The 26,794-nt window shown below is 24.4% G+C and overlaps 9 protein-coding genes across 9 annotated transcripts; 5 read left to right on the top strand and 4 right to left on the bottom strand.

Annotated features, from left to right (window-relative positions):
- Positions 1–1,551: 1,551 nt before the first annotated feature.
- PVVCY_0501870 (flavoprotein subunit of succinate dehydrogenase, putative) lies at positions 1,552–3,447 on the top strand (the record flags this gene model as incomplete). Its single annotated transcript, XM_008627558.1, has 1 exon — positions 1,552–3,447. The coding sequence occupies one exon, from the start codon at positions 1,552–1,554 to the stop codon at positions 3,445–3,447; it is 1,896 nt and encodes a 631-aa protein (XP_008625780.1).
- A 681-nt stretch (positions 3,448–4,128) lies between these two features.
- Positions 4,129–5,910, bottom strand: PVVCY_0501860 (thioredoxin-like associated protein 2, putative; the record flags this gene model as incomplete). Its single annotated transcript, XM_008627557.2, has 1 exon — positions 4,129–5,910. The coding sequence occupies one exon, from the start codon at positions 5,908–5,910 to the stop codon at positions 4,129–4,131; it is 1,782 nt and encodes a 593-aa protein (XP_008625779.2).
- Positions 5,911–7,145: 1,235 nt separating this feature from the next.
- On the bottom strand, positions 7,146–7,778 carry PVVCY_0501850 (apicoplast ribosomal protein L27 precursor, putative; the record flags this gene model as incomplete). The annotated part of the gene is made up of 1 exon (XM_008627556.1): positions 7,146–7,778. The coding sequence occupies one exon, from the start codon at positions 7,776–7,778 to the stop codon at positions 7,146–7,148; it is 633 nt and encodes a 210-aa protein (XP_008625778.1).
- Positions 7,779–8,316: 538 nt separating this feature from the next.
- PVVCY_0501840 (conserved Plasmodium protein, unknown function) lies at positions 8,317–9,387 on the top strand (the record flags this gene model as incomplete). The annotated part of the gene is made up of 5 exons (XM_008627555.1): positions 8,317–8,506; positions 8,702–8,736; positions 8,844–8,879; positions 9,049–9,113; positions 9,291–9,387. The coding sequence occupies 5 exons, from the start codon at positions 8,317–8,319 to the stop codon at positions 9,385–9,387; spliced, it is 423 nt and encodes a 140-aa protein (XP_008625777.1).
- A 772-nt stretch (positions 9,388–10,159) lies between these two features.
- PVVCY_0501830 (Sec1 family protein, putative) lies at positions 10,160–12,091 on the top strand (the record flags this gene model as incomplete). Its single annotated transcript, XM_008627554.1, has 1 exon — positions 10,160–12,091. One exon carries the CDS (start codon positions 10,160–10,162, stop codon positions 12,089–12,091), a length of 1,932 nt encoding a protein of 643 aa, XP_008625776.1.
- Positions 12,092–15,184: 3,093 nt separating this feature from the next.
- PVVCY_0501820 (ubiquitin-conjugating enzyme, putative) lies at positions 15,185–16,342 on the top strand (the record flags this gene model as incomplete). Its single annotated transcript, XM_008627553.2, has 5 exons — positions 15,185–15,234; positions 15,457–15,536; positions 15,656–15,823; positions 15,917–16,045; positions 16,194–16,342. 5 exons carry the CDS (start codon positions 15,185–15,187, stop codon positions 16,340–16,342), a joined length of 576 nt encoding a protein of 191 aa, XP_008625775.2.
- Positions 16,343–17,181: 839 nt separating this feature from the next.
- On the bottom strand, positions 17,182–19,599 carry PVVCY_0501810 (plasmepsin VII, putative; the record flags this gene model as incomplete). The annotated part of the gene is made up of 8 exons (XM_008627552.1): positions 17,182–17,744; positions 17,887–17,924; positions 18,056–18,119; positions 18,206–18,285; positions 18,412–18,473; positions 18,603–18,641; positions 18,742–18,803; positions 19,086–19,599. The coding sequence occupies 8 exons, from the start codon at positions 19,597–19,599 to the stop codon at positions 17,182–17,184; spliced, it is 1,422 nt and encodes a 473-aa protein (XP_008625774.1).
- Positions 19,600–20,404: 805 nt separating this feature from the next.
- PVVCY_0501800 (bromodomain protein 1, putative) lies at positions 20,405–22,114 on the bottom strand (the record flags this gene model as incomplete). Its single annotated transcript, XM_008627551.1, has 3 exons — positions 20,405–21,111; positions 21,198–21,281; positions 21,421–22,114. The coding sequence occupies 3 exons, from the start codon at positions 22,112–22,114 to the stop codon at positions 20,405–20,407; spliced, it is 1,485 nt and encodes a 494-aa protein (XP_008625773.1).
- Positions 22,115–23,577: 1,463 nt separating this feature from the next.
- PVVCY_0501790 (myb2 transcription factor, putative) lies at positions 23,578–26,280 on the top strand (the record flags this gene model as incomplete). The annotated part of the gene is made up of 1 exon (XM_008627550.1): positions 23,578–26,280. The coding sequence occupies one exon, from the start codon at positions 23,578–23,580 to the stop codon at positions 26,278–26,280; it is 2,703 nt and encodes a 900-aa protein (XP_008625772.1).
- Between the last annotated feature and the right edge of the window lie 514 nt (positions 26,281–26,794).

The following is a 26,794-nucleotide window of genomic DNA, read 5'->3' as shown; positions in this document are numbered from 1 at the left end:
AACACTTATAGTCGTAAAAAATTTTTAAGTTCAAAAATGTGGCAACAATCAATTGCTTGAATTAAATATGCGTAAAAACTAGGCAGTGTAAAAAAACATTTTTATGCATCTATAAGCATAATACAATTATGTATATGCATATATATATTAATATACATTTATGTGTATATATGATACCATCTATGAGTTCATAATTCATACCTCAGATCTTTTTTATGTGTATACTATACAATAATTGTTATAAAACATTTTCTTTGGCATATTTTTATTTTTTATTAAATAATAAATGTATTCTATATTCTATTTCTTCATATAATTTAGACTAAAAAATGGTTATATAAACTCATTTTATGAATTACTGAAAAAAAAATACATCCTTATATGCACATGTATATGCCACTAATCAAAATAGGCTATAACTTCACGTTTTATATTATATTTATATTTATCATAAAATTAGGCATGAAAACGCGTAAGTTATTTTAATATTTTCATTTAACCTTATATTATTTTAAAATTATAAGATTAAAAAACATAAATATATAAACATATATTAATTCCTTAGAAAACGAATTATACCTGCGTAAGTATGTATACATATGCATATAAATATTTTAATATATTTGTCGTCCCTTTAAAGGTTGCTAATTATATACACTTGAATGGCCGTTGCTAAAAACGCCAACTTAATACTATCATTTTTATGCTCACACAATATATATATATATATATATTTGTTATTTATTTTTATTTTTAATTTTTTGTACTTGAAGGGTATCTACGGTGTTTTGAAATATTTTACCTGGTTTATTACCGTTTTCGTATTTTTGTTATTATTTATCCATTTTGACATTATAATTATTTTTTGTTATGGAGGAAAATAATATTGTTATATGAACGGATGATGTTTGCAAAAAAAAAAATCTATTGATTATTCCCTCCGTTGTGTTAATTTTAATATTATATCGTAAAATGAAAAATGTTTTGTTTGTTTAAGGTTTTGACAAAAATCACATAATTAATTCTTTTTATTTATTTTGTATACTATCATTAATATATCATAGAAACAATATGGTGCATATTATACACACACACATATCATATACTTATAAGTTTTATACTATAGTTCCCTTTTCAAATTATTTGTTTGTTACAAAGCTGTGAAAAAAGAAAATCAAATTCTAACAAATCTATAAGCTTCCTACATGGATCATACACAAAATAAATACTAAAACATGTGTAATCCAAAAGTGGGAACATTGCACATTTAGAAGAAAGAAATATATATTTATTTTTACATGTATATGTGTGTGCATATATTTTGTAAAAAGGGCCATACTACGATTGGCCAGTTATCAATATATTTCACATTACTACATAATTTATGTTCACAATATAGTTAACTCGCTACATGTTATTTGAACAAAATTAATAGGTCTTATATTGATCATAATATAATTTAGGATAAAATAAACAACAAAAGGGCGTAATAAAACTATCCAAATATTTGCAAAATCAACAATTGTGTAACAAGGGTATAAAATAAAGAAAATGATCTTAAGAGGGGTACGAAACTTCAAATTTATTCGAACCAGTTACTGCCATTTTTCGTTCACTAAAAACAAAGCATATGATATTGTAGATCACCATTATGATGCTGTCATTGTAGGAGCAGGGGGCGCAGGTTTGAGATCAGCTTTAGAACTATCAAAAAATAAATATAAAGTGGCATGCATAAGTAAATTATTCCCAACTCGATCTCATACAGTAGCAGCACAAGGAGGTATAAATGCTGCCTTAGGGAATATGACTGAGGATGATTGGAGGTGGCATGCTTATGATACTATTAAAGGATCGGATTGGCTAGGTGATCAAAATGCTATTCAATATATGTGTAAAGAAGCCCCTGAATCTGTTATTGAATTAGAAGAATTTGGTTTGCCCTTTTCTAGAACAAAAGATGGGAAAATATATCAAAGGGCTTTTGGTGGCCAAAGTTTAAAATACGGTAAAGGAGGGCAAGCATATAGATGTGCAGCTGCGGCAGATCGAACAGGACACGCTATGTTACACACATTGTATGGGCAATCGTTATCACATAATTGTATTTTTTTTGTTGAATATTTTGTATTAGATTTATTAATGTTAAATCCAGAGGAATGTATTGGGGTTATATGTATTAATATTGCAGATGGAAAAATCCATCGATTTTTTTCACCACACACAGTTATTGCAACTGGTGGGTATGGTAGAGCATATTTATCTTGTACTTCTGCGCATGCATGTACAGGTGACGGTAATGCTATAGTTGCTAGAAGTAAATTGCCTTTACAAGATTTAGAATTTGTTCAATTTCATCCAACTGGTATATATCCTGCTGGGTGTTTAATTACAGAAGGTTGTAGAGGAGAAGGAGGAATTTTGAGAAATAGAGAAGGGGAAGCATTTATGATGCGATATGCACCAAAAGCTAAAGATTTAGCTAGTCGAGATGTAGTAAGTAGAGCTATGACAATAGAAATAAATGAAAATCGAGGATGTGGTCCCAATGCAGATCATATATATCTAGATCTAACACATTTGCCACATGAAACAATAACAGAAAGATTACCTGGTATTATGGAAACAGCTAAAATTTTTGCAGGTGTAGATGTAACAAAGCAATATATACCAGTTTTGCCTACAGTTCATTATAATATGGGGGGGATACCAACTAATTATAAAACTCAAGTATTAACACAATCTGCAAATTTTGATAAATGTACAAATACTTCGACAGATGATATAATAGTTAAAGGACTTTATGCTGCAGGTGAAGCTGCATCTGCATCCGTACATGGAGCTAATAGATTAGGTGCTAATTCGTTATTAGACATTGTTGTATTTGGAAAAAGAGCAGCATTAACTATTATGGAAATTGATAAACCAAATATTCCCAAAATTAATCCTAATACAAATATAGGTGAAGAAACAATACAAAGATTAGATCAAATAAGATTTAATAAAGGTACTATTAAAACAGCTAATATTAGAAAAAATATGCAAGTATGTATGCAAAAACATGCAGCAGTTTTTCGTGTAGGCCCTTTATTAGATAAAGGGTATAAAGGAATACTTGACATTTGCTCACAGTTTAAAGATGTTTATATTAATGATAAAACTTTAACATGGAATACAGATTTATTAGAAACATTAGAGCTGGAAAATTTATTAACTTTATCAGCTCAAACTATATTAGCTGCTATTAACCGGAAAGAATCAAGAGGAGCACATGCTCGTGATGATTTCCCTGATAGAGATGATAAAAATTATTTGAAACATTCCTTAACATGGATGACAAATAGGGATGTAGAAAAATCAAAATTTTTTACAACATACAGAAGTGTCATTACAAAACCTTTAAACAATGAAATGGAATACGTACCTCCAGTTAAACGGGTTTACTAAATTTATTTTTTTTTTTTATTCCAAAAATTTAAATTAATTTTTACATATTTTAAAAGTTTGTATAATTTTTTATCTTCATTCTTATTTGTTTTTACCTATTACTCTTATTTAAATGTAACATATACAAAAGGATGATGCTTTAAATGCATCTGCATAAATAATGAGTTTTCCTAATTCGTAAATAAATTGTTTCAATTAATATATTCCATGAATTAAATAAATTTTTTTATTTTCAATTTATTATTACATTTATATGTAACATTAAAAAACACATCTATTTATAGTCTTATATATACATAATCATAATATATAATTTTTTCCATTATATTGTTCTCAAATTAAACAAGAATTTCATTCTGAGTATTATAATGCTTTAAAAGAAGCTATTGGTGATTTTAATATGTATAGTTCAAATTGTGTCTATTGGTGAAGTATATAAATATGTTGATATATCTACCTCTAAACAGGTCTGCATGTAAAAAATGATTAAGGGAATTATTTACCCCAATTAAATGAAAAAGACAGAAAATAAATACAGAAAAAATGTATAAACTGTGCTAATTTTAAAAAATATTGCAATATTTTACAATTTTAAAATCAAAGAAAAAAATACTATTATCACAAAATACTACAGAACTTTTATTATTTAAAACTATTTTGTTCCTTCATACTTACAATTCTTTACATCCTAAAGCTGATAGAAATTAACTCATCTAAGCATACATATCCAAAGTTTATCCATTGGTTAGATACATATGTTAATAACGCGCCATTATTTGAAATTGCCCATATTTTTCCATCCTTATCAAAATCCAAAGAAGATATTTTTAGTTCTGAATTAATAATTTTTTCATCCCAGCATTTATTTTTTGTATTCCAAAGTGCTAATATTCTCTTCGAATTAAGACCCCATAAATTCCCCTTAATGTCAAATGCTAAACTTATTAGCTTATGAAACCCTGAATACTTTATTCTTTTCCATTGCGTTTTGTCCCATTTAAGCAAATCCCCCTTACGATTTATACACCATAAAATATTTTTTTTATCAAAGCCTATGTCTACAATCTCCTCGTTGGCTATATTGCCATACTTTTTATATTTGTTATTTTTTAATTTTAAGATTTCATATGAATTGTTTATGAGCCATATATTCCCTTTATTATCATATCTCGCTTTAATAAAAAAATGAAAATCATTTTCTAATTTCATCCATTCATATCCATTCCATTTTTTTATCACATTATTTCTATCAATAATAATAATGTTTTTAAATGCCTTTAATCCATTTTTTAAATCAAATGCATCTTCCTTAAAATTCATGGAAACAATACATTCTAGTTTCTTCTTATCGTTGTCTATACTCTGTCCATTCACTTTTTTGTTTTTTAAAATATTCATTTTCCTTTCACTTTTTTTTTCATCATTTTTGAATGGAATATTGTTATATTTTTGTACTTCTTTTGTATTTAATTTTTTTGTATCTTCCATATCATTATTCTCTTTATATAAATATTCACCTTTTCTATTCTCTATACCCCCTTTAACTTTATTATACAGATCTTTTTCTCTTTTTCCCTTATATTCGATTTCATTTTTTGCAGGTGTTCTACTTTCGTTTCCAAATTGATTTTGAATCCTTAACTTTTTGTTTGTATCTAAGGTATCATATATTGGAGAATTTGTATTATTTTTTGGAGATTTTGCAAATATTACATTTCTTGAATGATTTATATTATCTAATAACATTGTTTCGTCGTTTTCTTTTTTGATAAGATATTGTTTGTTCGAGTTGGAAATTTTTTCATCTCTTTTCATTTTTATCTCAAAATTATTATTTTTCTGTGGATCCTGAATATATACATTTTTCGTTTTCTGGAGTTTTTCATCATAACTTGGATTATTGGATCCCATAGTATTGGGAGTAGTCATAGAGTTTATCTTCTCATGCTTATTTAATGAATCAATTTTATCATAAGTTAATTTAATTTCGTTGTTTTGGGTGGTATGATCTGTTCCATTTGCATAATAAGAATTTATCGGCAATCTATTATATGAACTATAATTTGCAGGTAATACAACCGAATTCTGATTCGAACGATTATTTATATTTCCATTATTATCATTTATATAATTACGATGCCTACGAATGTTTATCATTTCATTTCTTTCATCTATTTTATTTTTTGGTATATATTGTGTAGTACTATATTTCAAAGCTGATTTTGCATTTTCAGGATTCTTATAACGTTGGATATAAAAATTTGAATTATCACTGCTATTAATATTATTTTGATTATTAAATGAAACTACACTTGTATTTTGTGATGTGTAACCTTGATAATTTATTGGAACTGGTCTAACAGTTGGAGAACCACCATGAGACATACTTTCTATATTTTTATTATTTATGTTAAACGCCATTGGATTGGCGTATTCATAATTCATCCCACCGCGTGTGTACATTATTTTGTGCTTTTTGGATATATTACGATATTTGTATTACTGTTCAATTATAATTTTATTTTATATTTAAAAAAGAACCATTTCAAATATATTAACTTGAAATAGAACGTTACATTTTTATTTCGTTTTTCGGTTAGAACTTTTTACAACAATAATTAAAATATTTTATGTGTTGGTAAAATAGCGATTTTTATTATTTTTTAACCTTACTATTTTATTTATTTATTATTATTTTTACCTGTCTTTTTTATTGAATAAAATTATATGAGCTATTTACAAAAAAAAATAAATTCAATTCAATATATAAAATACATGTTTCACACTATTCATAGTTTCCTCTTAGTCAGGAATCATACGAATGTTATACTTTTTATTAATTTTTATGGGTACTACCAAAATAATGATTTCCACAAATATTTATTTTATAATTAATATTGTATTATTATATTTAAAAACTATAAATAGCCATACACATTTTTTTTTTATGTAATTTCCAAGCTACATATTAAAGCAAGCTATTTTTTTTTATTATACATTTATAAAACTGTAAGTTTATGAATAACAACATTTCGTATTATACATTTCTTTAATTTAAGAATAAAATTAGTTTGAATTTAAATAACAATACATTCGTTGGTTTTTATCTATAGTTGTATGTTGTAATGTATATTTATTTTTATATTATCAAATAAAAAGAATAAAAAATATGTCTTGTTCATAATTTTTTTAAAAAAATAGCTAAATTAAAAAAATATTATCACCAATTTATGAAGTTTTTTAATATTACATGAATATTATATTAATTTTTTTTATGTACTTATTTCGAAAGTATATTAAATATTTTATATAATTCATCTTTTAATCACAAATAAATTTAAAAAAAATTTGCTTTTATTTTTCTTATATTTGTCTTACACAAATTTTATCTATATTATGCAAAATAAAAAAATAATGTCTACAAACAATACAACATCAGCAAATGCGTTTTCATATAATGCAAGTATAAATTGTAGATTTATTTTTAACATAAAAAAATATATTACATACACACGTACATATATATATGTATAATTAACAAACGAAAATGATGCATACCCTGCGCTTTTATAAATATTTCATATATTCAAATGATATAGTTTTATAAAATGTATTATAGGCGTAGTTATAATATTTGTTATTTTTCATTTTCATTGTTTTTACTTTGTGACTATTTTAGTAATGTAAATGGTATTTTTCTAAGCTGCAGAAGTCCACATTTTTGATAAGCTTAGAATGGTTGGATTTTCTTGATAAACATCTTTATACGTCATTGTTTTAGGGGTACTAACATCAATAATACTTACTACACGATTAAAAAAATGAACTTTTCCAGATTTAGTTGCAACTAAAGTGAAATCTCTTCCTTGTTTTACTCCATAACCCGGTTTAAACGTCCTTCCTCTTTGCCTAACAATAATATTACCAGCGTGTGCAAAATTATTTCCTAATATTTTTACACCTAAATTTTTGGGATTACTATCTCTACCATTTTTTGTACTTCCGACACCTTTTTTTTTAGCCCATAAATTATTAAGGCGCTTAACTTTTACTATATTCGATTTTTTATAATAACTATTTATAAAGCAATTTCTGCAGTATTCTACGTTGTAAATTATATTACGCTTCGAATTATTATGCACTTTTCTATATATATTTTCTATCGGAATTGTATTATTGATATGCATTAAGTTTATTCGGTAGGTTTTTGATCTTTCTTTTTTCCCTGGGTACTTTAAATTCATCCACGATCCATAGCTATTATATTTTGTTTTTGCACATATATAACATTTTAATATGAAAATTATTGCAAGCAAGAAATGAATTTTCATTTATAAGCAATTTATAAATAATTAAATGAGCAACTTTCGTAAATACAATTTACCCATGCATATATCGAATATGTTCATAAATACTAATAAATAAAAAAAATATATACGTCTTTTATACATTAATTTCGCACCTAACAATGGATATATACATTAAAATTATAAATGCACAAATGCTTATTGTTGTATACAAATTATATGTAGTGTGTACTTGAATGTGTATCGACAAAAAAATAAATAAAATGTATAATAATAAAAATAAATAAGATTATGCAAATCTAAAAAATACGAACACATATAGAAATATGTATCAGCGTATTAAAAGCAATGCTATAGAAAAAATGTAATATTTTAAAAATAAAAAAATGTATTATACTTATATCATATACCTATCATATAATTTATGCTAATGATGCAGCTTTACAATTAAACATATGAATTACGAATAGACTTAAAGAATAATATATATTATGTTAGATACATAAATATTATATGCACATATATATCAATAAATTGGTGTATATATATATTTATTATCAGAATGAAATTTTTATATCTTTCTTTTTTCTTTTATTTTATATTATATATCGTAAAATCTGATGATGAAACTTATATCAAATTAAATGACAATGAAATAAAAAATAAATATAGTGTTCGTATATTGAAAAAATCAACTGTAGAATGTGGTTTAAAATTGAATGATCTAGCAACAATTCATATAAGGACATTCTGTAAGAATTATATATTTTTTGTATTCCCATTAAAATCATAAAAAATAAATATTAATTAAAAAAAAAATTTACCTATAGGTTTATTTTCACACACATGATTTATTCCTATATTTATTACATTTGTGTGTAATTATTATCCATTATTATATTACCTGATCAATATTTTCTTTATATATTACAAATTATTACTTGTAGCTCCAGGGATAGATATTATGCCTAATGTATTATCAGTAATATTTATACATGCGTCGCTATATATGTGTCCCTTTCTTCTATTACGCACATTTACATAATATATATTTGTTTCCCCCTTTTTTGATATGCTCTAATTTCTCAGGGTTATAAATTTGGTTACGCTGAACAGACATTTATAGTAAACGAGCTTTCATAATTTTGTGTGTTATATCAATTCATTTTTTTTCAATAATATGTATACGTTATTTAGTTATACATCATGCTATGCCCATGTTTACTGTCTTGAAAATCCTTATTATCATATGTTTTTACCTTCTTTTTCAATAATACTTAAAAAATTTTCAAAGGTTGGGAAGCATAATGTTACTCCATTAAACAAGGGTTTAATAGGAATGTGCGTTGGTGAATTAAGGTTTGAAAATCGGCTTTAGTTTTTTTTTCGTCCTTTATTTATGTTTCTTGTTTTGTTTTTCCATAGAATTTCTTTTTTCTTCTCTTCCCCTTTTTTTTAACGTAAATATTTTCATATATAACATACCTAAATGTATAATACAATATTTATATATATGAAAATGCTTTTCCCTTTCAGACGTATTGGTATACGTATTGGAAATATTGGAAAAATATATTACGAAGTAACATTAAAGGATTACAAGAAGAATGATGTAATAAACGAGGAACTCTAACTTGTTAAGAAGATTTATATATATGTATTGTATACATTTGCTTAGTGTAATACATGTTAATATATACATACAATTATATATAGTGTAAATAAAAAAAAAAAATTAATTTAATAATTTTCCAATTTTTGAGAATAGTACCATCGTATATGATAAAAAATATTTTTATGTATATATATTTATATGTAAATATAATATTTTATGCGGTGTTTATTAGTTCATACATTTAGAAACATACAAGAACTCAATGCCGTCATGCATAAACAAAATGGCTGTTTAACTCCATAAATAAAATTGAAATAATGCATAAAAAAAAAATTAAACGGAGTAGTATTATTGTCATTAAAATATCCACGTATTTTTCTGAAATTATAAATTTTTTTATAAGGGTAATTATCATGTTTTATGAAAAAATATAATAACAATATTTTAGTAATCAAATATAAAAAAAATAAAGTAATGTGAACTGTAAAACGTAAACAAACAGAATATAAAATATTTAAACTGTTTAATATCATTAAGGGAAAAGAGAGTAAAATCTATACAAAATAAAAAGATGACTCATACTGAATGAAACATAAGTGAAAATATTTGTACCCCCTAAAGTAATATCATTCAAAGGGATAATTACATTAAGGACGGGGAAGAAAGAAACATATATACATGCGTATATATATATGATAAAAGGGTGCCCCTATTATTGTTATATTTTTTAAGAAACTGAATAATTAACTAATTACATGCATACATACATACAGAAGCTTATGGGGAGACAATGTCGATGAATATCCAAGAAGAACAAAAAAACAGCGCAATTAATATGCTGAACTTAAATGAATATAGTGATGGGCTAAATAATAGTGGTAATATGTCATACTATTCTCATGATAAAATATGGAAAGTTTTAATATATGATTCTGAGGGCCAAAATATATTAGCCCCTTTATTAAAAATTGGCAATTTAAGGCACCATGGTGTAACATTAAATTTAAATTTACACAACGAAAGAAATACAATACCAGAGGTGAATGCCGTTTATTTTATTGGAGGTAATAAAGAAAATATAGATAAAGTTATAAAAGATATGATAAACAATATGTATGGGAGTTATTATATCAATTTTGTTTCATATATAGATAAAGAGATACTTGAATATTTTGCCAATGAGTGCGTAAAAAATAATGTAGTTTCTTATATATCGAAAATAACAGATAGATACTTAAAATTTATTAGTTTATCTAGTTCTACATTTTCTTTAAATATGCCTCGTTGCTTTAAAATACTCCATGAAACAGACGATAATTTAATACAAAATGTTATGAACAAAATAACAGAAGGCCTAGTTTCATTAATAGTCACGCTGGGTGTTGTACCTATTATAAGAGTTTCATCAAATGATTCATATCCTTCTAAAATGATTGCAGAAAAGTTACACAAAAATATTTATGAATTATTAAATTTAAGATCGACAAACAATTATATATTTAATTCAAAAAATGCACAAAGGCCATTACTAATATTAGCAGATAGAGATATAGATTTAAGTGTCATGGTCCAACATTCTTGGACATATCAAGCATTAATTCACGATGTTTTTGATATAAAATTGAATAAAATTAATTTAGTACCGAGTAGTGGGGGTAGTAATACACCACAAAGTTCTGAAAAACCGGTAACAAAGCATTATGATATTGATAATAATGACTCATTTTTTTTAAACAATTGTAATAAACCATTTCCAGAAGTTGCAAATAATATAAGTGAATGTTTAAATGAATATAATGAAAAAATGAAAAACTTAAATAAAAATGATAAAAATGCCAATAATAATGATAATATAACAGGAGGATTGATGTCTGCTATGAATATATTACCAGAAATGGCTGAACATAAAAGATTATTAGATATGCATACAAATATATTAACCGAATTAATTAAAGAAATAAAAGAAAGAGAACTAGATCGATTTTATGAAAATGAATTTGATTTTGAATCTTCTAATGATAAAGTGTGTATACAGCATATGAATAATATATTCAATTCTGCAAAAGCAAATAATTATGATAAATATAGAGCTTTTTTATGTTTATACCTAGCTAAAAGAAATTTAAATCCCCAAACCGTAGATCAATTTATTCAGCAGTTAAACCAATTAAATATAGATACATCAGCTATTTATTTTATTAAACAATTAGAAAATTTTAAATCCATGAATATTAATATTAATGTTAATTCACAATTAAATCGTACAGCTAGTAATGGATTTGGCAATGTTCTTTCGAGCTCTACTAATAATGCCAGTTCCTTTAAACAACAGTTTAATACATATAGTAATATATTTATTGATAAAGGATTTAATATATTACAGGGAGCTAAAAATTTATTACCTAAAAGAAGAGAAATAAAAATTACTAAACTAGTTGAAACGCTTATAGAAAATAAGCCCTCCGCATTAAATGACCAATTTATTTATATTGATCCGAAAAATCCACCAAATACTAAAATGAACAATTTATATATCAAAAATGAAAATATAAAAGATTGTATAATATTTATTATTGGTGGTGGAAATTATATAGAAGTTTCAGCATTAAAAGATTTGGAAGAAAAAATAAATAAAAAAATTATATATGGATCTACTGATTTTGTTAGGGCCGAAAACTTTGTTCAAGAGCTCAACGAAACAGGAAGAGCTTTAAAATGCTGAAATTGATAAGCAATGTGAAATATTTAACCTTTCTTGAAACAATAACCAAATCATTTTCACATATATACACCTAACTATTTTATGTATACTATTCGCATATACTAGTGAAGAGGGAAACCTCCTAATATCACGCCTTTGGATTTTTTATTATATCATTGTATAATTATAATTTACATACATTGATTATCATTGCAATTTTTCTTATTTTTTCTATATATATACACATATACTTCATTTTAGTTAATGTTTAATACCTTTTTTGTTACACCAAAACAATATTTGCATAACATCTTGTATTTTCCAAGTATCGAACAATACACATATCTATTTATGTATACAATGATACCTTTGTTTTTATCATAAAATAACTTTTATTTTTTTTTTAACTCCAAGTACAAATAGGCACACATATATCTACATTTATTATGTGTGCTTATAAACTTTTTTTTGATTACACAAAAAGCCAAACTAATATATCTAGATATTTTATTAAATAATATATCAATATAACACATAGTTATTACAATAATAAATAATAGTCTTTTTTAAAAACAAGCTATAGATTTGTAAATAAATAAAACATATATATTATATACTTAAAGGTATATAACAACTCTTTTATTCATATATATAATGCTTCAATTTTTTAATTATTGCCTTATTTATAATGAAATAGCAAAAAAGGCTTGTAATAATATTTAACAATATTATATTTAGAGGAAATAATATGCTTATCACACATTCAAAAATGTGTAATAATAATGATGTCGCTATAATGTTAAATATCAATTGAATGTCAATATATTTCTAATTTATCTTATTGTATTTATTTTTTTTTTTTGCTCATTTTCGAATTTAAAAAATATAATATATTTTTCTTTTGCGCATGCATATAATTTTCGTTTGAATGTGAATCTTTATGTCCAATGTAGCATGCATATATGCCTATGTTTTTTGTGGAAAATATTCCTCCCCCACCCCACATATCCTTGTTTATTTATTTTTTTTTACCTCGAATTTAATTTATTTATGTGTGCATATACACATGTATATATTGCATTTGTGTGTGTTTATACAATGCAAATACAAAAATTGTAACAAACTCAAAACTTATGAAATAAGTGGCAAACCTGATAAATTCACATAATATATGAATAAATATATCTCCCTGTGCTTTTATTTGAATTTTACAAAAACACATAATAACTGAATATGAGAAATGCTTAGCATGATAATGTATATACTTTATTAATTTTTTATTATATTTTTTTTTCTTTATCTATTGATTTTCATCAATTAATATATTAACATAAATGCATTGTCTTTTTTCATTTTTCCCTTTTTTCTTTTTTTATACATTTTTATTTTGGATTATTTTCCTCAATGATACACTGCGATATATTTGTCGATTCTCCTCTGAATATGTATATAATATATATGCGTAATTTTTATTTACATCACTTTTAAAATAACATAATAAGACGAAGCTTAATAGAAAATAAAATCTCGCCATAAATTTATGCTGAGTTCATTTATTTATCATTTATACACATTTTTTATATACACAAATATCGTAAAAAAACTCATTGATGAGATCGCTTTAAAGATATAGTATTTTCCTTTTGCATATATATCATAACTACCTTTATTCTTTTATTCCAACTTATTATTTTTTTTATAAATATATATCAATTATTTTCAAGGCATTTTATGACTAAAAGTTAAAGACTTATGTTTATAAATTGTTTTTAATATATACACATGTAGTTTATATACATATATATTCATGCGCATGCATATATGCCGGTATTTTGCTTAGCTTCATTACTATAGTTTATAACTACATTACATAAGAACATATCTCTCTATATATATATATATATATATATATCCATGCATACACAATCCAACAGTATAAATTAATAAGATTTCATGTTTCCCCTGTTTAATTGACGCAATATAGCTTCGTTGTATTTTTTTTGTTTTTTTAAGTTCTAATAAGAATAATTTTCCCGAAAAGTTTTTCCTTTTTCATTTTTTTGGGTGTGCGTGTTTGCCTTTTCTATTTTATGTATAAATCGAAATAAAAAAGGGACCATTAAAAACATATTATTATAATTAGAAAGGAGGTATATACATATATTGTATTTTTGTGTATATATATATTAAGACTATATAGAACTTTCCCAAAGGGATATGAATATGCTTTTGATAATAATATAGCATATTCTTGTAAAACCCTAAATAACATACATTTCAACAAACACATTAAAATTATACTTAAAAGTATATAAGTTTATATCTTAAAAATAAATCACCAAACTATCCCAATTTTTATAAAAATATAAAATAGGTCTTATGATTCAATGATTATTTTTACTTTAATTACATAATTTTTTTACAGTTATTGAATTAGAAAGTATATTATATATATAATTATTAGTATAAAATAAAACATTATTCATAATTAAATAATATTTTTTTCGTTCCCTTTTTTTAGTAATTTTTATTTTATGCTACCCAAAGGGTATATTAATAATTAATTCTATATTGTGAATATAATATTTTATATATATTTCTACATGCATACAAATGTGTATAAATATATGCAATGTATGTGCTATTGAAGAATTAAAATAACATATAATATCAATGATCCATATTTTTTCTTCATCAATTATACTATAATTTATAAATTAAAAAAATTATCCTTTAATCTTACCCATATCTCCTATATTCGTAAAAACATTATAGTGTAAAGCATTTAAAGGATATCCCTTCAAAACATTGGTAAGAAGAAAGAAGTATAAGAAAAAGAGGGAACACATATATTACTATTGCAAATTGAATATAAATTGAAATTATAAAATAATACCCTCTTTAGAAATATTCACAAAAATATAGAGCAGAGATTCATATACATTAACATTTTATTAAAACGAAAAAGGATAAACGATATAATAACTTTATATTGCCATAACTTCTAAAGTAATAAGGGGGAAAACCCAAGACATTATAAGATAAAATACATAGAGAATATTAAAACAACGAAATAAAATATAATTATAATAATAAACAACCATAGGATATATAATGAATCACCAAGCAGCTTTGACGCGAAAACAGTGTGACTTCACCAAGCTGTTAGTATTTGAAAAAAAAATTAAAATCACGTTAAAAATTGAATGTTACATATGCTCCTATCTATATATATTGATTTATCCTTTACCCTCCTTTTATGTCCTTACAATTTTTCCTTTCTCTAATGTTTGTGTCTTTAATTATGTTATAATAATCATCTTAGTCTCATAAAGAAACCAATACAAAAATAGTCACTTTTATACATTTTATTTTTTTTTTTCTAGTATTATGGCTGGGTATGACTTAGAATTAAACAATGGAAGTACACAAGATTTCGATGTTATGTTTCATGGCCCCAATGGAAGTAATAAAATATATAAAGTTCAAATTCTTTAATATTTTTTAAATTTCATATTATATATAAACCATAATATTATATAACTTATGGTTGTGTATTTTTTTTTACTTCTTTTTATATTATAGCTGCCTATGAAGGAGGAATTTGGAAAGTTCATGTAACCTTGCCAGATGATTACCCATTTGCATCTCCTTCAATTGGATTTATCAACAAACTCTTACATCCTAATGTTGATGAAGCATCGGGATCTGTGTGTTTAGATGTTATTAACCAAACCTGGACACCCTTATATAGTACGCATTTTAGAAACATCATAAATATTTGTGCATATTATTCCCCTATATCCTTATATTATCATAACATTATATATTCCTTCTTCTCCTAAGGTCTTGTAAACGTGTTTGAAGTATTTTTACCCCAATTACTTACCTATCCTAATCCATCTGACCCCTTAAACAGTGATGCTGCTTCCCTACTTATGAAAGATAAAACTATTTATGAAGAAAAAGTAAAAGGTATTACAATGTCATTTTTGTAGACCATTTATATTCCCACTTATCTCTACAAAAATTATTTTTTGTTAATTTGGGCTATTGCAAAAAGTTTGTTATATAAATAGTATGCTTTATTATATATTATCATTTTTTACTCGTTTTTTATCAGAGTATGTTAAATTATACGCAAGTAAAGATTTATGGGAACAGCAAAAAAAAGATAAAAACCCGTCAAAAATTAATGGCAATATATCACCTGTTAGTGAATTATCATATGCTGACCAAGAAATTCAAGATATAGATTTGGATAACCTATAAACTATTTATAACTCTATTATTCCGAATATATATATATGCATTATTAAACAAATTTTTTTTGTATATGTTTTTATGTTTATGCGTATAACCGCATGTGCCTATGCACACTCTTTATTTATAAAAAAATACAAAATCGTGATGAAAATAAAGGAGATGGATGCTAAAATGAGATTTACATGATATATAAACATCGGTTTCCTAGATACAATAATAGTTATCTATATATCCAATTCCTCTACTTAATCACACGATTGATGCCACTTTTATATTTACTTTTTCCAAAAAGAAAAAGTAACTAATATTTTTTTTATTTACACATTTTTCGTTTTTTTTTTCACTTGTTAAACATATACACCCCAAAATTATTTTATTTATTATTATATATGCATATATATTTCTTATATATACATATAGCTTATTCTACATTTCATAGACAGAAAACATTTTAATATTATAAATATTTTTTTTAATATAATTTTTATTCTATATATTATTTTTTCTTAAGTTTTTAAAAATGCATGTTTTTACATCTATAGGTTTACCTTGGACACAACCGATTTTTTTTTATCATTTTAATTAAAATTTTTATTTATCAAATGTAATTAATTGCCCATCATTTCGTTTGATTAATATGGGTGCAAACAGGGTTAAAAAAAAGTATAATTTATATTTTAAAACCCAAAAAAATGAAAAACAGGCTAAACTAGTTAAATCAAAAAATATATCATATTTTTAAAACTAAAATATATTATATTCATATATAATATGTGCTCTTTTTCATTTAGAACAGTCTACATATTTAAGTAACATTGATATTTGTTTCTTATAAAACAGTATTTTTACTGTTTTAGTGGTCCATTATAACTCATTTTTTTATTTCTTTTTTTACTAACCCTTAGAAATGATTCATTTAAATAAGTTTCATCATTTAATTTTTGTTTATTTCGAACAAAACCAATCTGTAAATTATCTTTATCAAAAATAGTGTAATAGGATTTTAAAAAAACTTGTCCTAACGTCCATCCATTTATATTGTCTTCATCAGATTGTATACCTATGATACATTCTTTTGTTGATTTCACTTCATCTATATATTCTATGACATAATCATCAGGAGATAAAACTAATTCAATAACAGATAATCCTTTTATTGATTCAATTTCTTTTGATTTTATTTGAAAAATTATATATGGTAATTTGTGTTTATCTTCACAAGAATTTATTGTCAGATCATTTAAATAATTTTCCATTGTTTTTTTAGGTGCATATATTAAAAATGTTCCAGTATCAACTATTGATTTGTTACTTCCATCGTGAAATCCTTCATATTTTACAATTAGCTCGTCATCTCTTCTTTCATTCATATATGGTTGTTTTTCCTTTCGTATTCCTAAAATGTCAACTATTTTGAAAAGAAATAGGGGATAACACCCCATTATGATCATTATTATTTTACACACATATACATATATTATATTGAAAAGAAAGAAATTAATAATATCGTCTGAAACTTCTTTCATTTATAGCCTTTTTTTTATACGAACTTGTCCAAAATCCCATCTCTGTTGAAACTGGGCTCCAACTAGCATAAATAGAAGATCCACCAAAATACATAAAATGTATAATCATATGTATGTATATATATATTCATTTGGTTGACCATTTTTTTTAATAATTAAGATGAATCAATGGTGAAATATATTTTTTATTTACATAATTTTTTCATCAGGACTTCTTTTAAAGCGATCATCTATTCCACCTAGTGTTATGTATCCTCCTACAAAACAAGAATAGATGCATACAAATAAAAATCATAACTTATAATAAACAAAAATATATAGAATATTTTGGTATTCCTTTTACCTGTGTTAGTTATATAATAACCAAACATGTTCTTGTAATTTTTCTCTGTTAAAATTTTTTCATCTTTTAAATGATCTAAACTAAGATATTTGTAAAAAATATTGAATTTTTTATACCCCATTAAAAATTACGTGATAAATGAAAATAAAACTAGATGTAAATTATAAAAAATGGAAAGGGAAGCATAAAATTTTTTTAAGTCGAACAAGGGTTTTATTCCACGCTTTTGAGAATCTTCATTTTCGAATCCAAGTCCTATTATCCCGTCCTAATTAAAAAAATAATAAATGAGTAAACAATAGTGTGGTGTAGTATATAAGTAAAATTGAATGGAAACAAACTAATGACAAAATAATGGAATATATTGCAGTGTATATATGCCACCAAATATATTTACCCATTTGAATTTTTCCAAAACGGGTATATCTATGCTTGTCTATAATCAATAAATAATTTTTGTTTCGCATGTTCAAATGATTTGATGTTTTATTATTATTTTATTGCATTTTTATAAGCAGAGTGTTTATTTTTCATACGGCAAACGCTATATTCGTATGGGGAATGGCAAAGCCAGGGCCTAGGTAAACCGTATCATAGCCTAAAATAATCACCCATTATGTAATCATATATTATATGCAAAGAGAAAGAGAATATATATATATATATATATATATATACAGAGTTGAGACACATATTACAGAATATTTTATTTTGCATTAATTTGGATAATTATTTTCATGTGAGTGATTTACTCATTTATGAATAATATTAGCATGACCATTTGACTAGTTAGTAATATAATAAAAAAAAATTAATATAGGCCAAAAACAAATCATAATATATTATTTAAAAGAGGTATAAACATATGTAGTAGGCATACCGTCAAATCCTACTAACTTTCCACTGAGGTAATTTATCTCCAATACACTTGGTAACCCTTTATTGTCATATTTATATTTAAACGATCCCGTACGTTCATATTTATTATGGGTATTATTTTTTGTAAATTTACAAGTTTTAAAAGGTACCCAAAATTCAGTTGAACCTGTATCAAATAAAACATTAAATATGTTTTCTGAATTTTCACCTATTGCTATCTTACCATAATAAGTAGACAATTTATCAGAAGCTATGTTTTGTTTATACAATTTTAATAACAAAACATTGTCTTTTTTTTCATTTGTTTGTATAAAATTTTTATTTATAAAAGGCTTAGAATTTTTTAATTCTCCTAATATATTTAAAGAATTATTGTCTACATTATTTTTAAATTCGTTTAACGCTAAAGAAAGTGAACCTTTACCAAGAGTTTTTTGGGGTATAGCTAATATGCAATTACATAAAAACAATTCCAGAAAAAAAATAATGGAAAAATAGTAATATACATCTTTCATGGTTTATAAACTTTTGTATGACAAAGAAAAAACAAATAAAATATAAATTGATACGAAATGCCAATGTGGTAAAATAAAAAGTTAACAAATTAAGCTTTGAACTTTAATAACTTGAGAATATTAAAACAGAAAAAAAATACATTTTCTAATTATGTACATATATTATGAAGGAAAAATACCTATTTTCGAATGGCTCTACATTTTTCCATTTTAATACAGTTTAAAATATTTTATAAAATATAAAAAAATGTTACATACCTATTAGTTCTATTAAATTTGTTTTATGTCTCTACACTTATTTTTATTTTTTTATCCCGTTCACCTATCGATTTTTTCATTTATTTGCGTATCCATTTAAATACTTAATTATTTTTAAATATCAATAAAAATAAGTTTATTTACTTAAATTATCAAAAACAACATACACACAAATACAGTAATAATAAAAACAAAATTAATAAAATATTATACATATAACTATATGCAATATGTATATCTTCAAAAATGTAAATATTTATTACAAATATACTTTTTTTTTTTTTAAATAGTCAATGTTAAAATAATTCCCAAAGTATTCTGGTAATATGAATTTTCAAAATAATAAAAAATTTTCACAATGCACACAATATTATATATGTGATATATACGCATACATTAATATGCATATAGTAACATATTTATTCCAATATAAAATATGGGTAAAAAAAAACAATTGTATATTAAAGCATATTGCTATTACGTGGCAATTGCTCGATTTATTTTTTAATAATATATCCCCTCATTCCTTATTGTTTTGTTATTTTATTTAGTCTTCATTATTTACTTCATCATTTTGTTCATTATTCATTTCATTATTCAATTGATTTCCCGATGCTTGACTTAACTCATTGTTATTTTCACCATTTTCTTCTTTTACATTGTTTGGATGTTCTTCGGCCCATCTTTCATTTTCCTCTTCAACTTTTTGTAAATGCTCATTAATATTTTTCTCTTTTTGAACGAAATTGTTAAATCTAGTAACAATTAATTGGTTATTAAAATATGCCTCAATATTTTTTCCTGTAATAGCTACAATAGTACCAGCTGTATTATATATAGAACAATTATAAAAAACTAGCTGTACATCACTTATAAATTCTTGAGGGGATGAATATTGACCTTTTTTTAATTTTGCTTTTATGCAACTAAATGACATGGGTTTTTTTATAACATCATAATAATCAGGGCAATTTTGTTTTTTAGTATCCACTAATCTTTCAAATATATGACCACCTTCATATTTACTTAATGCTTGAATTATTTGGTTAGCTATTGAATACCATTGTTTGTTAAATGCATCATTTAAATTACTATTTTCATTTTTTATTACATCTCCACTTTTTGGCCATAAGGCTAAATCTGGAAATTTACGCTCGAATTCTTTTATTTTTATTAAAGGGGCATCTAACCATAATTCAGGTTCGTCCTCTAAGGGCTGATATTGTAGTCTGTATTTCTTTCGCTGTGTGTCACCTGATAAGTTCAAAAAAATGAGTTCATGCATATATAGGGAATGCCTTTTCTTTTTATTTTATTTTATTTTATTTCTTTTTCGTTACCACTGCCAATAGGGTCCACATTGGAACTCACGTTAGCATTCGGTTCACTTTTTACAGAGACCATAGATTGGGCTGTATTAAATTCTGCAAACAAAAATAATAAAAAAATCACAAAAAATGTAAATACCATAACACTATGCGAATGCAATAAAATGTAAGATTATGAACATATAAACATAGAAAATTCGTAAATTATTTTTTATTTTATTTTTCTATAACTTACTTGCATGTTTGGCCTGTGTATGTACGACACTTCCAGATTTCCCTGCAGTACCAGCATTTTTTAGAAGATTAATAATATTGTTATGACCATTCCCTTTAGCAAAAGTTAAAGCTGTTCTTCTTTGGGCATCTTTTATTGAAGGATTAACTCCATTTTCGAGTAAACATTTAACTGTATCATATCTACCATCTCTACATGCATAAAATAAGCATGTTTGTTTATTTAAATCTAATAAATTTGGATTACCTCCTTTTTTAATTATAATATCAACACAATCAGTTTTGCCTTCTCTTGATGCATAAAATAAACATGTTTGACCAAAATTATCTGCATCGTTAGGATTACAGCCTTTGTCAATTAAATATTTACATAATTGGAGATGCCCTTCTCTTGCTGCATAAAATAAACAGGTTTGTTTCATTAAATCTTTTGATGCAGGGTTACATATACCAAATTTTTCAATTAATAATTGACATATCTTTACTGATTCGTCGTCATTTTTTCTTGCTGTTACATAAAATAATGGTGTTGATTGTGTTTGCTTGTCTATTATTTCAATTTTCTTTTTAAACTCTCCATTTTCATCGGCTTCATATTCTTTATAATTTTCTTCTAAAAATTTATGTAAATTTTCAATGGAGTCTTCTCTAATTGATTTTATCAATGGCAGCGTATTAAAATCTTCGTACATCATTTATTCCCCCCACAAAAAAAAAAATTATATAACAAGGGTTAATATCAAGGCATTATTCATGCATATATACATATATATGCTTATATATATTAACAATCCTTATATATATAATATATATATATATATATATATATATATATATTTATTATTTACGAATTTGCTATTTTATATTTTTGATATTATTCAAATTTGTTTTTCACTTTCTCTCATTCTATATCATTTAATGATAGCATAAATATAATAAATGCTTCTAAACAATATGCATATAAATAAGTATTATATATATGCAGCTTAAATGTGGGTTATATTTCAGAATACTTTAGTAACCCCCCTATAGTCATTTAATACAAATTTATTATATTAAAAAAATATAAAATCAAATAATATACATAGAAAAAATAAATAAATCAAATATATATATTTATATATATAATATACATACTTATCATAGATTAAAAATGAAAAAATCGAAAAGGAAATAGTCAAATAAATGGTATTTCCTGTAATGACAAAAAATAATAATTCTTTAATTTAAAGTATTTGTTTTTTTCCAATTTTTTTTTATATCTATGATAAAAAGCTAAAAAATGTAATTTTTTTTTAATAAAAATTAAATATATATTTTTTATAAAATATACGAGAAATTACCATATTAAATACGAAGTATATATATATAATATATTAATTGGGATGATATGCACGTATGTATTATACCTATATTTTATTATACGCATATAAATATATTTTACAAAAATATGTAGCTATATATATAGCATATTAAATACATAGTTTATCATTATTCCTCATACTTTTTTTTTGTTTATTTTAATATATCGATTTGTTTTAAAGGTTTATCTATATTTTCATTATAACCTTATTTATATTATGAAATCGATTTAGAGTCATTTATCCCCTAGTTTATATTAATATATACATAAATAAATATACATATATATTTATTTATACGAAAAAAAAAATTATCATCAGGTAAATGCATATTTACAATTATCATACCTTTTTAAATGTTTTGATCAATTGTATATTATATATATGTATTGTATGCATATATACCTGCTTGGGGAATATTATTATTTTTTGTCAATTTTTCAATAATAACAACAATAGTTGTGTGAATGCTACTACAATTAAATAATACATCAATGGAGACAGAGAAAAAAAGTTTATAATTGAAGTAATTTTTATTTTTTAATTGATTATATCAAAAGAAAAAATAATAATTTTAACAAAAACACAAGAATAAACTCCCAATTCGAATAAATACCATCTAACAATTATGTTTATGAAATATTTCTAACATAATGTATGAATGCAATTTTAATTTAACAAAATTAAAAAGGCTAAGGAAAAAAACTATGAAAAAACTTGGGTGTCAATTCAAAAGACATTCATAAAAGTACACATATTTATACTGTATACTTAGTTAATACCCAGATATAACAAAAATGAGGATTCAAATTAAGGGAGGAATTTGGAAGAACTGCGAAGATGAAGTTCTGAAAGCAGCTGTTATGAAATATGGATTAAATAACTGGTCTCGTGTTGCTTCCTTACTTGTTCGAAAATCAGCAAAGCAATGTAAAGCACGCTGGTATGAATGGCTTGACCCATCTGTTAAAAAAACAGAATGGAGCAAAGAAGAGGAAGAAAAACTATTACATCTAGCGAAATTATTTCCAACTCAATGGAGAACTATTGCTCCTATAGTTGGGAGAACAGCACAACAATGTTTAGAACATTATGAATATTTATTAGATGAAGCTGAGGGAAAAGTTTATGATAAAAATAAAAATCCTAGGCAATTAAGACCAGGTGAAATTGACCCCGCTCCAGAAACTCGGCCTGCTCGTGCTGATCCTGTTGATATGGATGATGAAGAAAAAGAAATGTTAGCAGAAGCTAAAGCTAGATTAGCAAATACTAAAGGGAAAAAAGCTAAAAGAAAAGCCAGAGAAAAACAATTAGAACAAGCAAGAAGGTTGGCATTATTACAAAAAAAAAGAGAACTAAAAGCTGCTGGTATTGTTTCAAATAATCATTATAAAAAAAATGATAAAAATAATATCGATCATATTAATGAAATATTATTTGAAAGGAAGCCATTAAAAGGTTTTTACAATGTAGAAAATGAACAAAATATTGAAGAATCTCAATACGGAAATAAAAATGACCAAAGCACATCTGCTGATAGTAATAACAAAATAAGAAGCATAAAATCGATGGAGGTAGAAAATATAAATAGATTAACTGATTTGGGACAAGATGATAATAAACAACATAAAAAAGGTAAAAAAAATAAAAACGAAGAGCATGATCTTTTAAATGCTATCGAAAACTATGATAAACAATTTAATGAATTAAGTCATCTAAGAAAACGTGTTCGGTTAAATTTGCCTGAACCTGTTTTAAATGAAAATGAATTAGATGAAATTATTCAAATTAATAAAGAAGCAACATCTTTTAATCAAATAATAAAGGATTATAATGATAACAATCTGGTAAATGGGCCTATAAATAATATATTACCTAGTATAGCCAGTACACCATTTGTATTAAATCAAGGAGATATGCTATCATCTATAGGAACAAATTTATATAACGAAAACAATAAGTCAATAAAATTTTCAAGTGTCCTAGATTATAGTATACAACAAGCGGCTCAAAGTATAATATCGAACAATATAAACATGCCTATCTTGTATAGAAATGAAGAATTCACAAAAGATTCGCAAAAAAAAGTACAAAATAATAAAAGCTATTCAAAAAATGATGATAGTATAGATGAAGGAAACATATTTGATGATGATGATAATAATGCCGTTGATGATATTAGAGAACATTCAAAAAAAATAAAAGAAGAAATTGAAAAGAATAAAAATAAAATGAAAAATGACGAAGATATAGCAGAAAAACAAAGGCTATCTGCCAAAAACAAAATTATTAGTGATATAAAAAGTTTTAGAAAAAATATAAGTGTATATGCACAATCTATTATATCCTATAAAGGTTTTAAAAATGATAATTCTATGATTAATCCGAGTGCATTAGTAAATGAAGATATGATTGATGACGATGATGATAATTATGAGGAAAGAGTAGATAGAGCTAAATTGCTTATAAAGTCCTCTTTAGCGAATTTACCAAAAGAAACAAATGTTATCGAACTACAAATACCAGAGAATGATAATATTCCAAATGACGATGGAGGAATGGATATGGAATTAGAAGAAGATGCACAAGAGGCTGAAAAAAGAAAAAAAATGGAAGAAATAAAAAAAGAACAAGATAAATTTAATAAACAAAATAAAGTTATTCAATGGAATTTACCACGACCATATTTCTTGCAAAAAATAAATATTTTCAATGTACCAAATATAGATATAAATGACGAACAAAGGGTAATACAAAAAGAATTATTATCTATAATAAAAAATGATATGTTTAATTATCCCATTAAAGGAGCTGAGCCTGTCCAAAGTATGATGCCATATTATGACGATGTAGAAGATTCCTATTTACAGCTAGCTCGAAACTCTATCAATACAGAAATCGAAAAAATTAAGAATCTTGGAGTTAAAAATGGATATTCGTTTATCCAATTTGATAATAATACAGTAAATCCTAATATTACATTAAAAGAAAATATGCAAAATGAAAATTCAAATGAAACAAATAATGAAACTGAATTTGATGAGGTTGATAAAAATCCTTGGGCTGATTTAAATGAAAAAGTTATGTTTTGCCCTTCAAAAAATATTTATACATTTGTTGAAAATATGCAAGAAAAGGATATAATAGAATGCTATAAATACAAATGTGATACTTTAAAAAAATTAATTAATAAAAATATGGAAATGTATAAAAAAATTGAAAATAAATATGATATATATACTAAGGGATATCAACTAAAATTGAAAAGTTACAAAAAAACGTTTAATTCCAATTTTAATACATACATTAATCATTTGAGTGAGCAAGAAGCTTTATATAATTTGCATGAAGGGGAACAAGTTTATGCATTACAGCGTATGCAACAAGAGAAGGAAGAGAATAAAAAGGAACTAGAATATCATAAATCTTTACAAAATATATATGCTGAGTTGCTTGCCGCAAATGAGCAATTGAAACTTGCCCAAGGAAATAAATAAAAATATATATAATTATACCTGTCTGAAATCGATCAAGTATAATATTTTACTATTTAAAATATAACCAAATTAAAAAAAAACACATTTTAATCATATTTAATAAACCGCATATGCTCTGTCATAGTCTACCTTACATTATGACTCGAAATTTAATCCAATTTTCCATTTTTTTTTGCAAACTTTTTTTTCGATTTGTTCTTTTTTTGTATTAATAAAATAGAACAAAACAGTGAAATGTTTTTACCACGTATCGCTTTAAAGTGCTTATACGATTTACGATGCGTAAAATTTTTCTATGTATATATTCTTCACCCTATAATGTTGTGTTATTATGCGCATTATATTTTTTCCTAACTACTCTCGCACTTGAATACAGCAAGTGTCCATTATTTTATAAATAAATTTTTTTTGAAATGTATAAAACAGTTTGGTTTATTTTGTTTGATAAATTAAAGTTTTACTTCAAAAAATGGAAAAATATGTATATACATGCAATATATGTATATATATAACA

Source organism: Plasmodium vinckei (genome assembly GCF_900681995.1).
Source record: "Plasmodium vinckei vinckei genome assembly, chromosome: PVVCY_05".
In the NCBI taxonomy this organism is placed as follows: Eukaryota; Apicomplexa; class Aconoidasida; order Haemosporida; family Plasmodiidae; genus Plasmodium; species Plasmodium vinckei.
The sequence above is the reverse complement of the archived record's forward strand: the minus strand, read 5'-3'. Positions and strand labels throughout refer to the sequence as shown.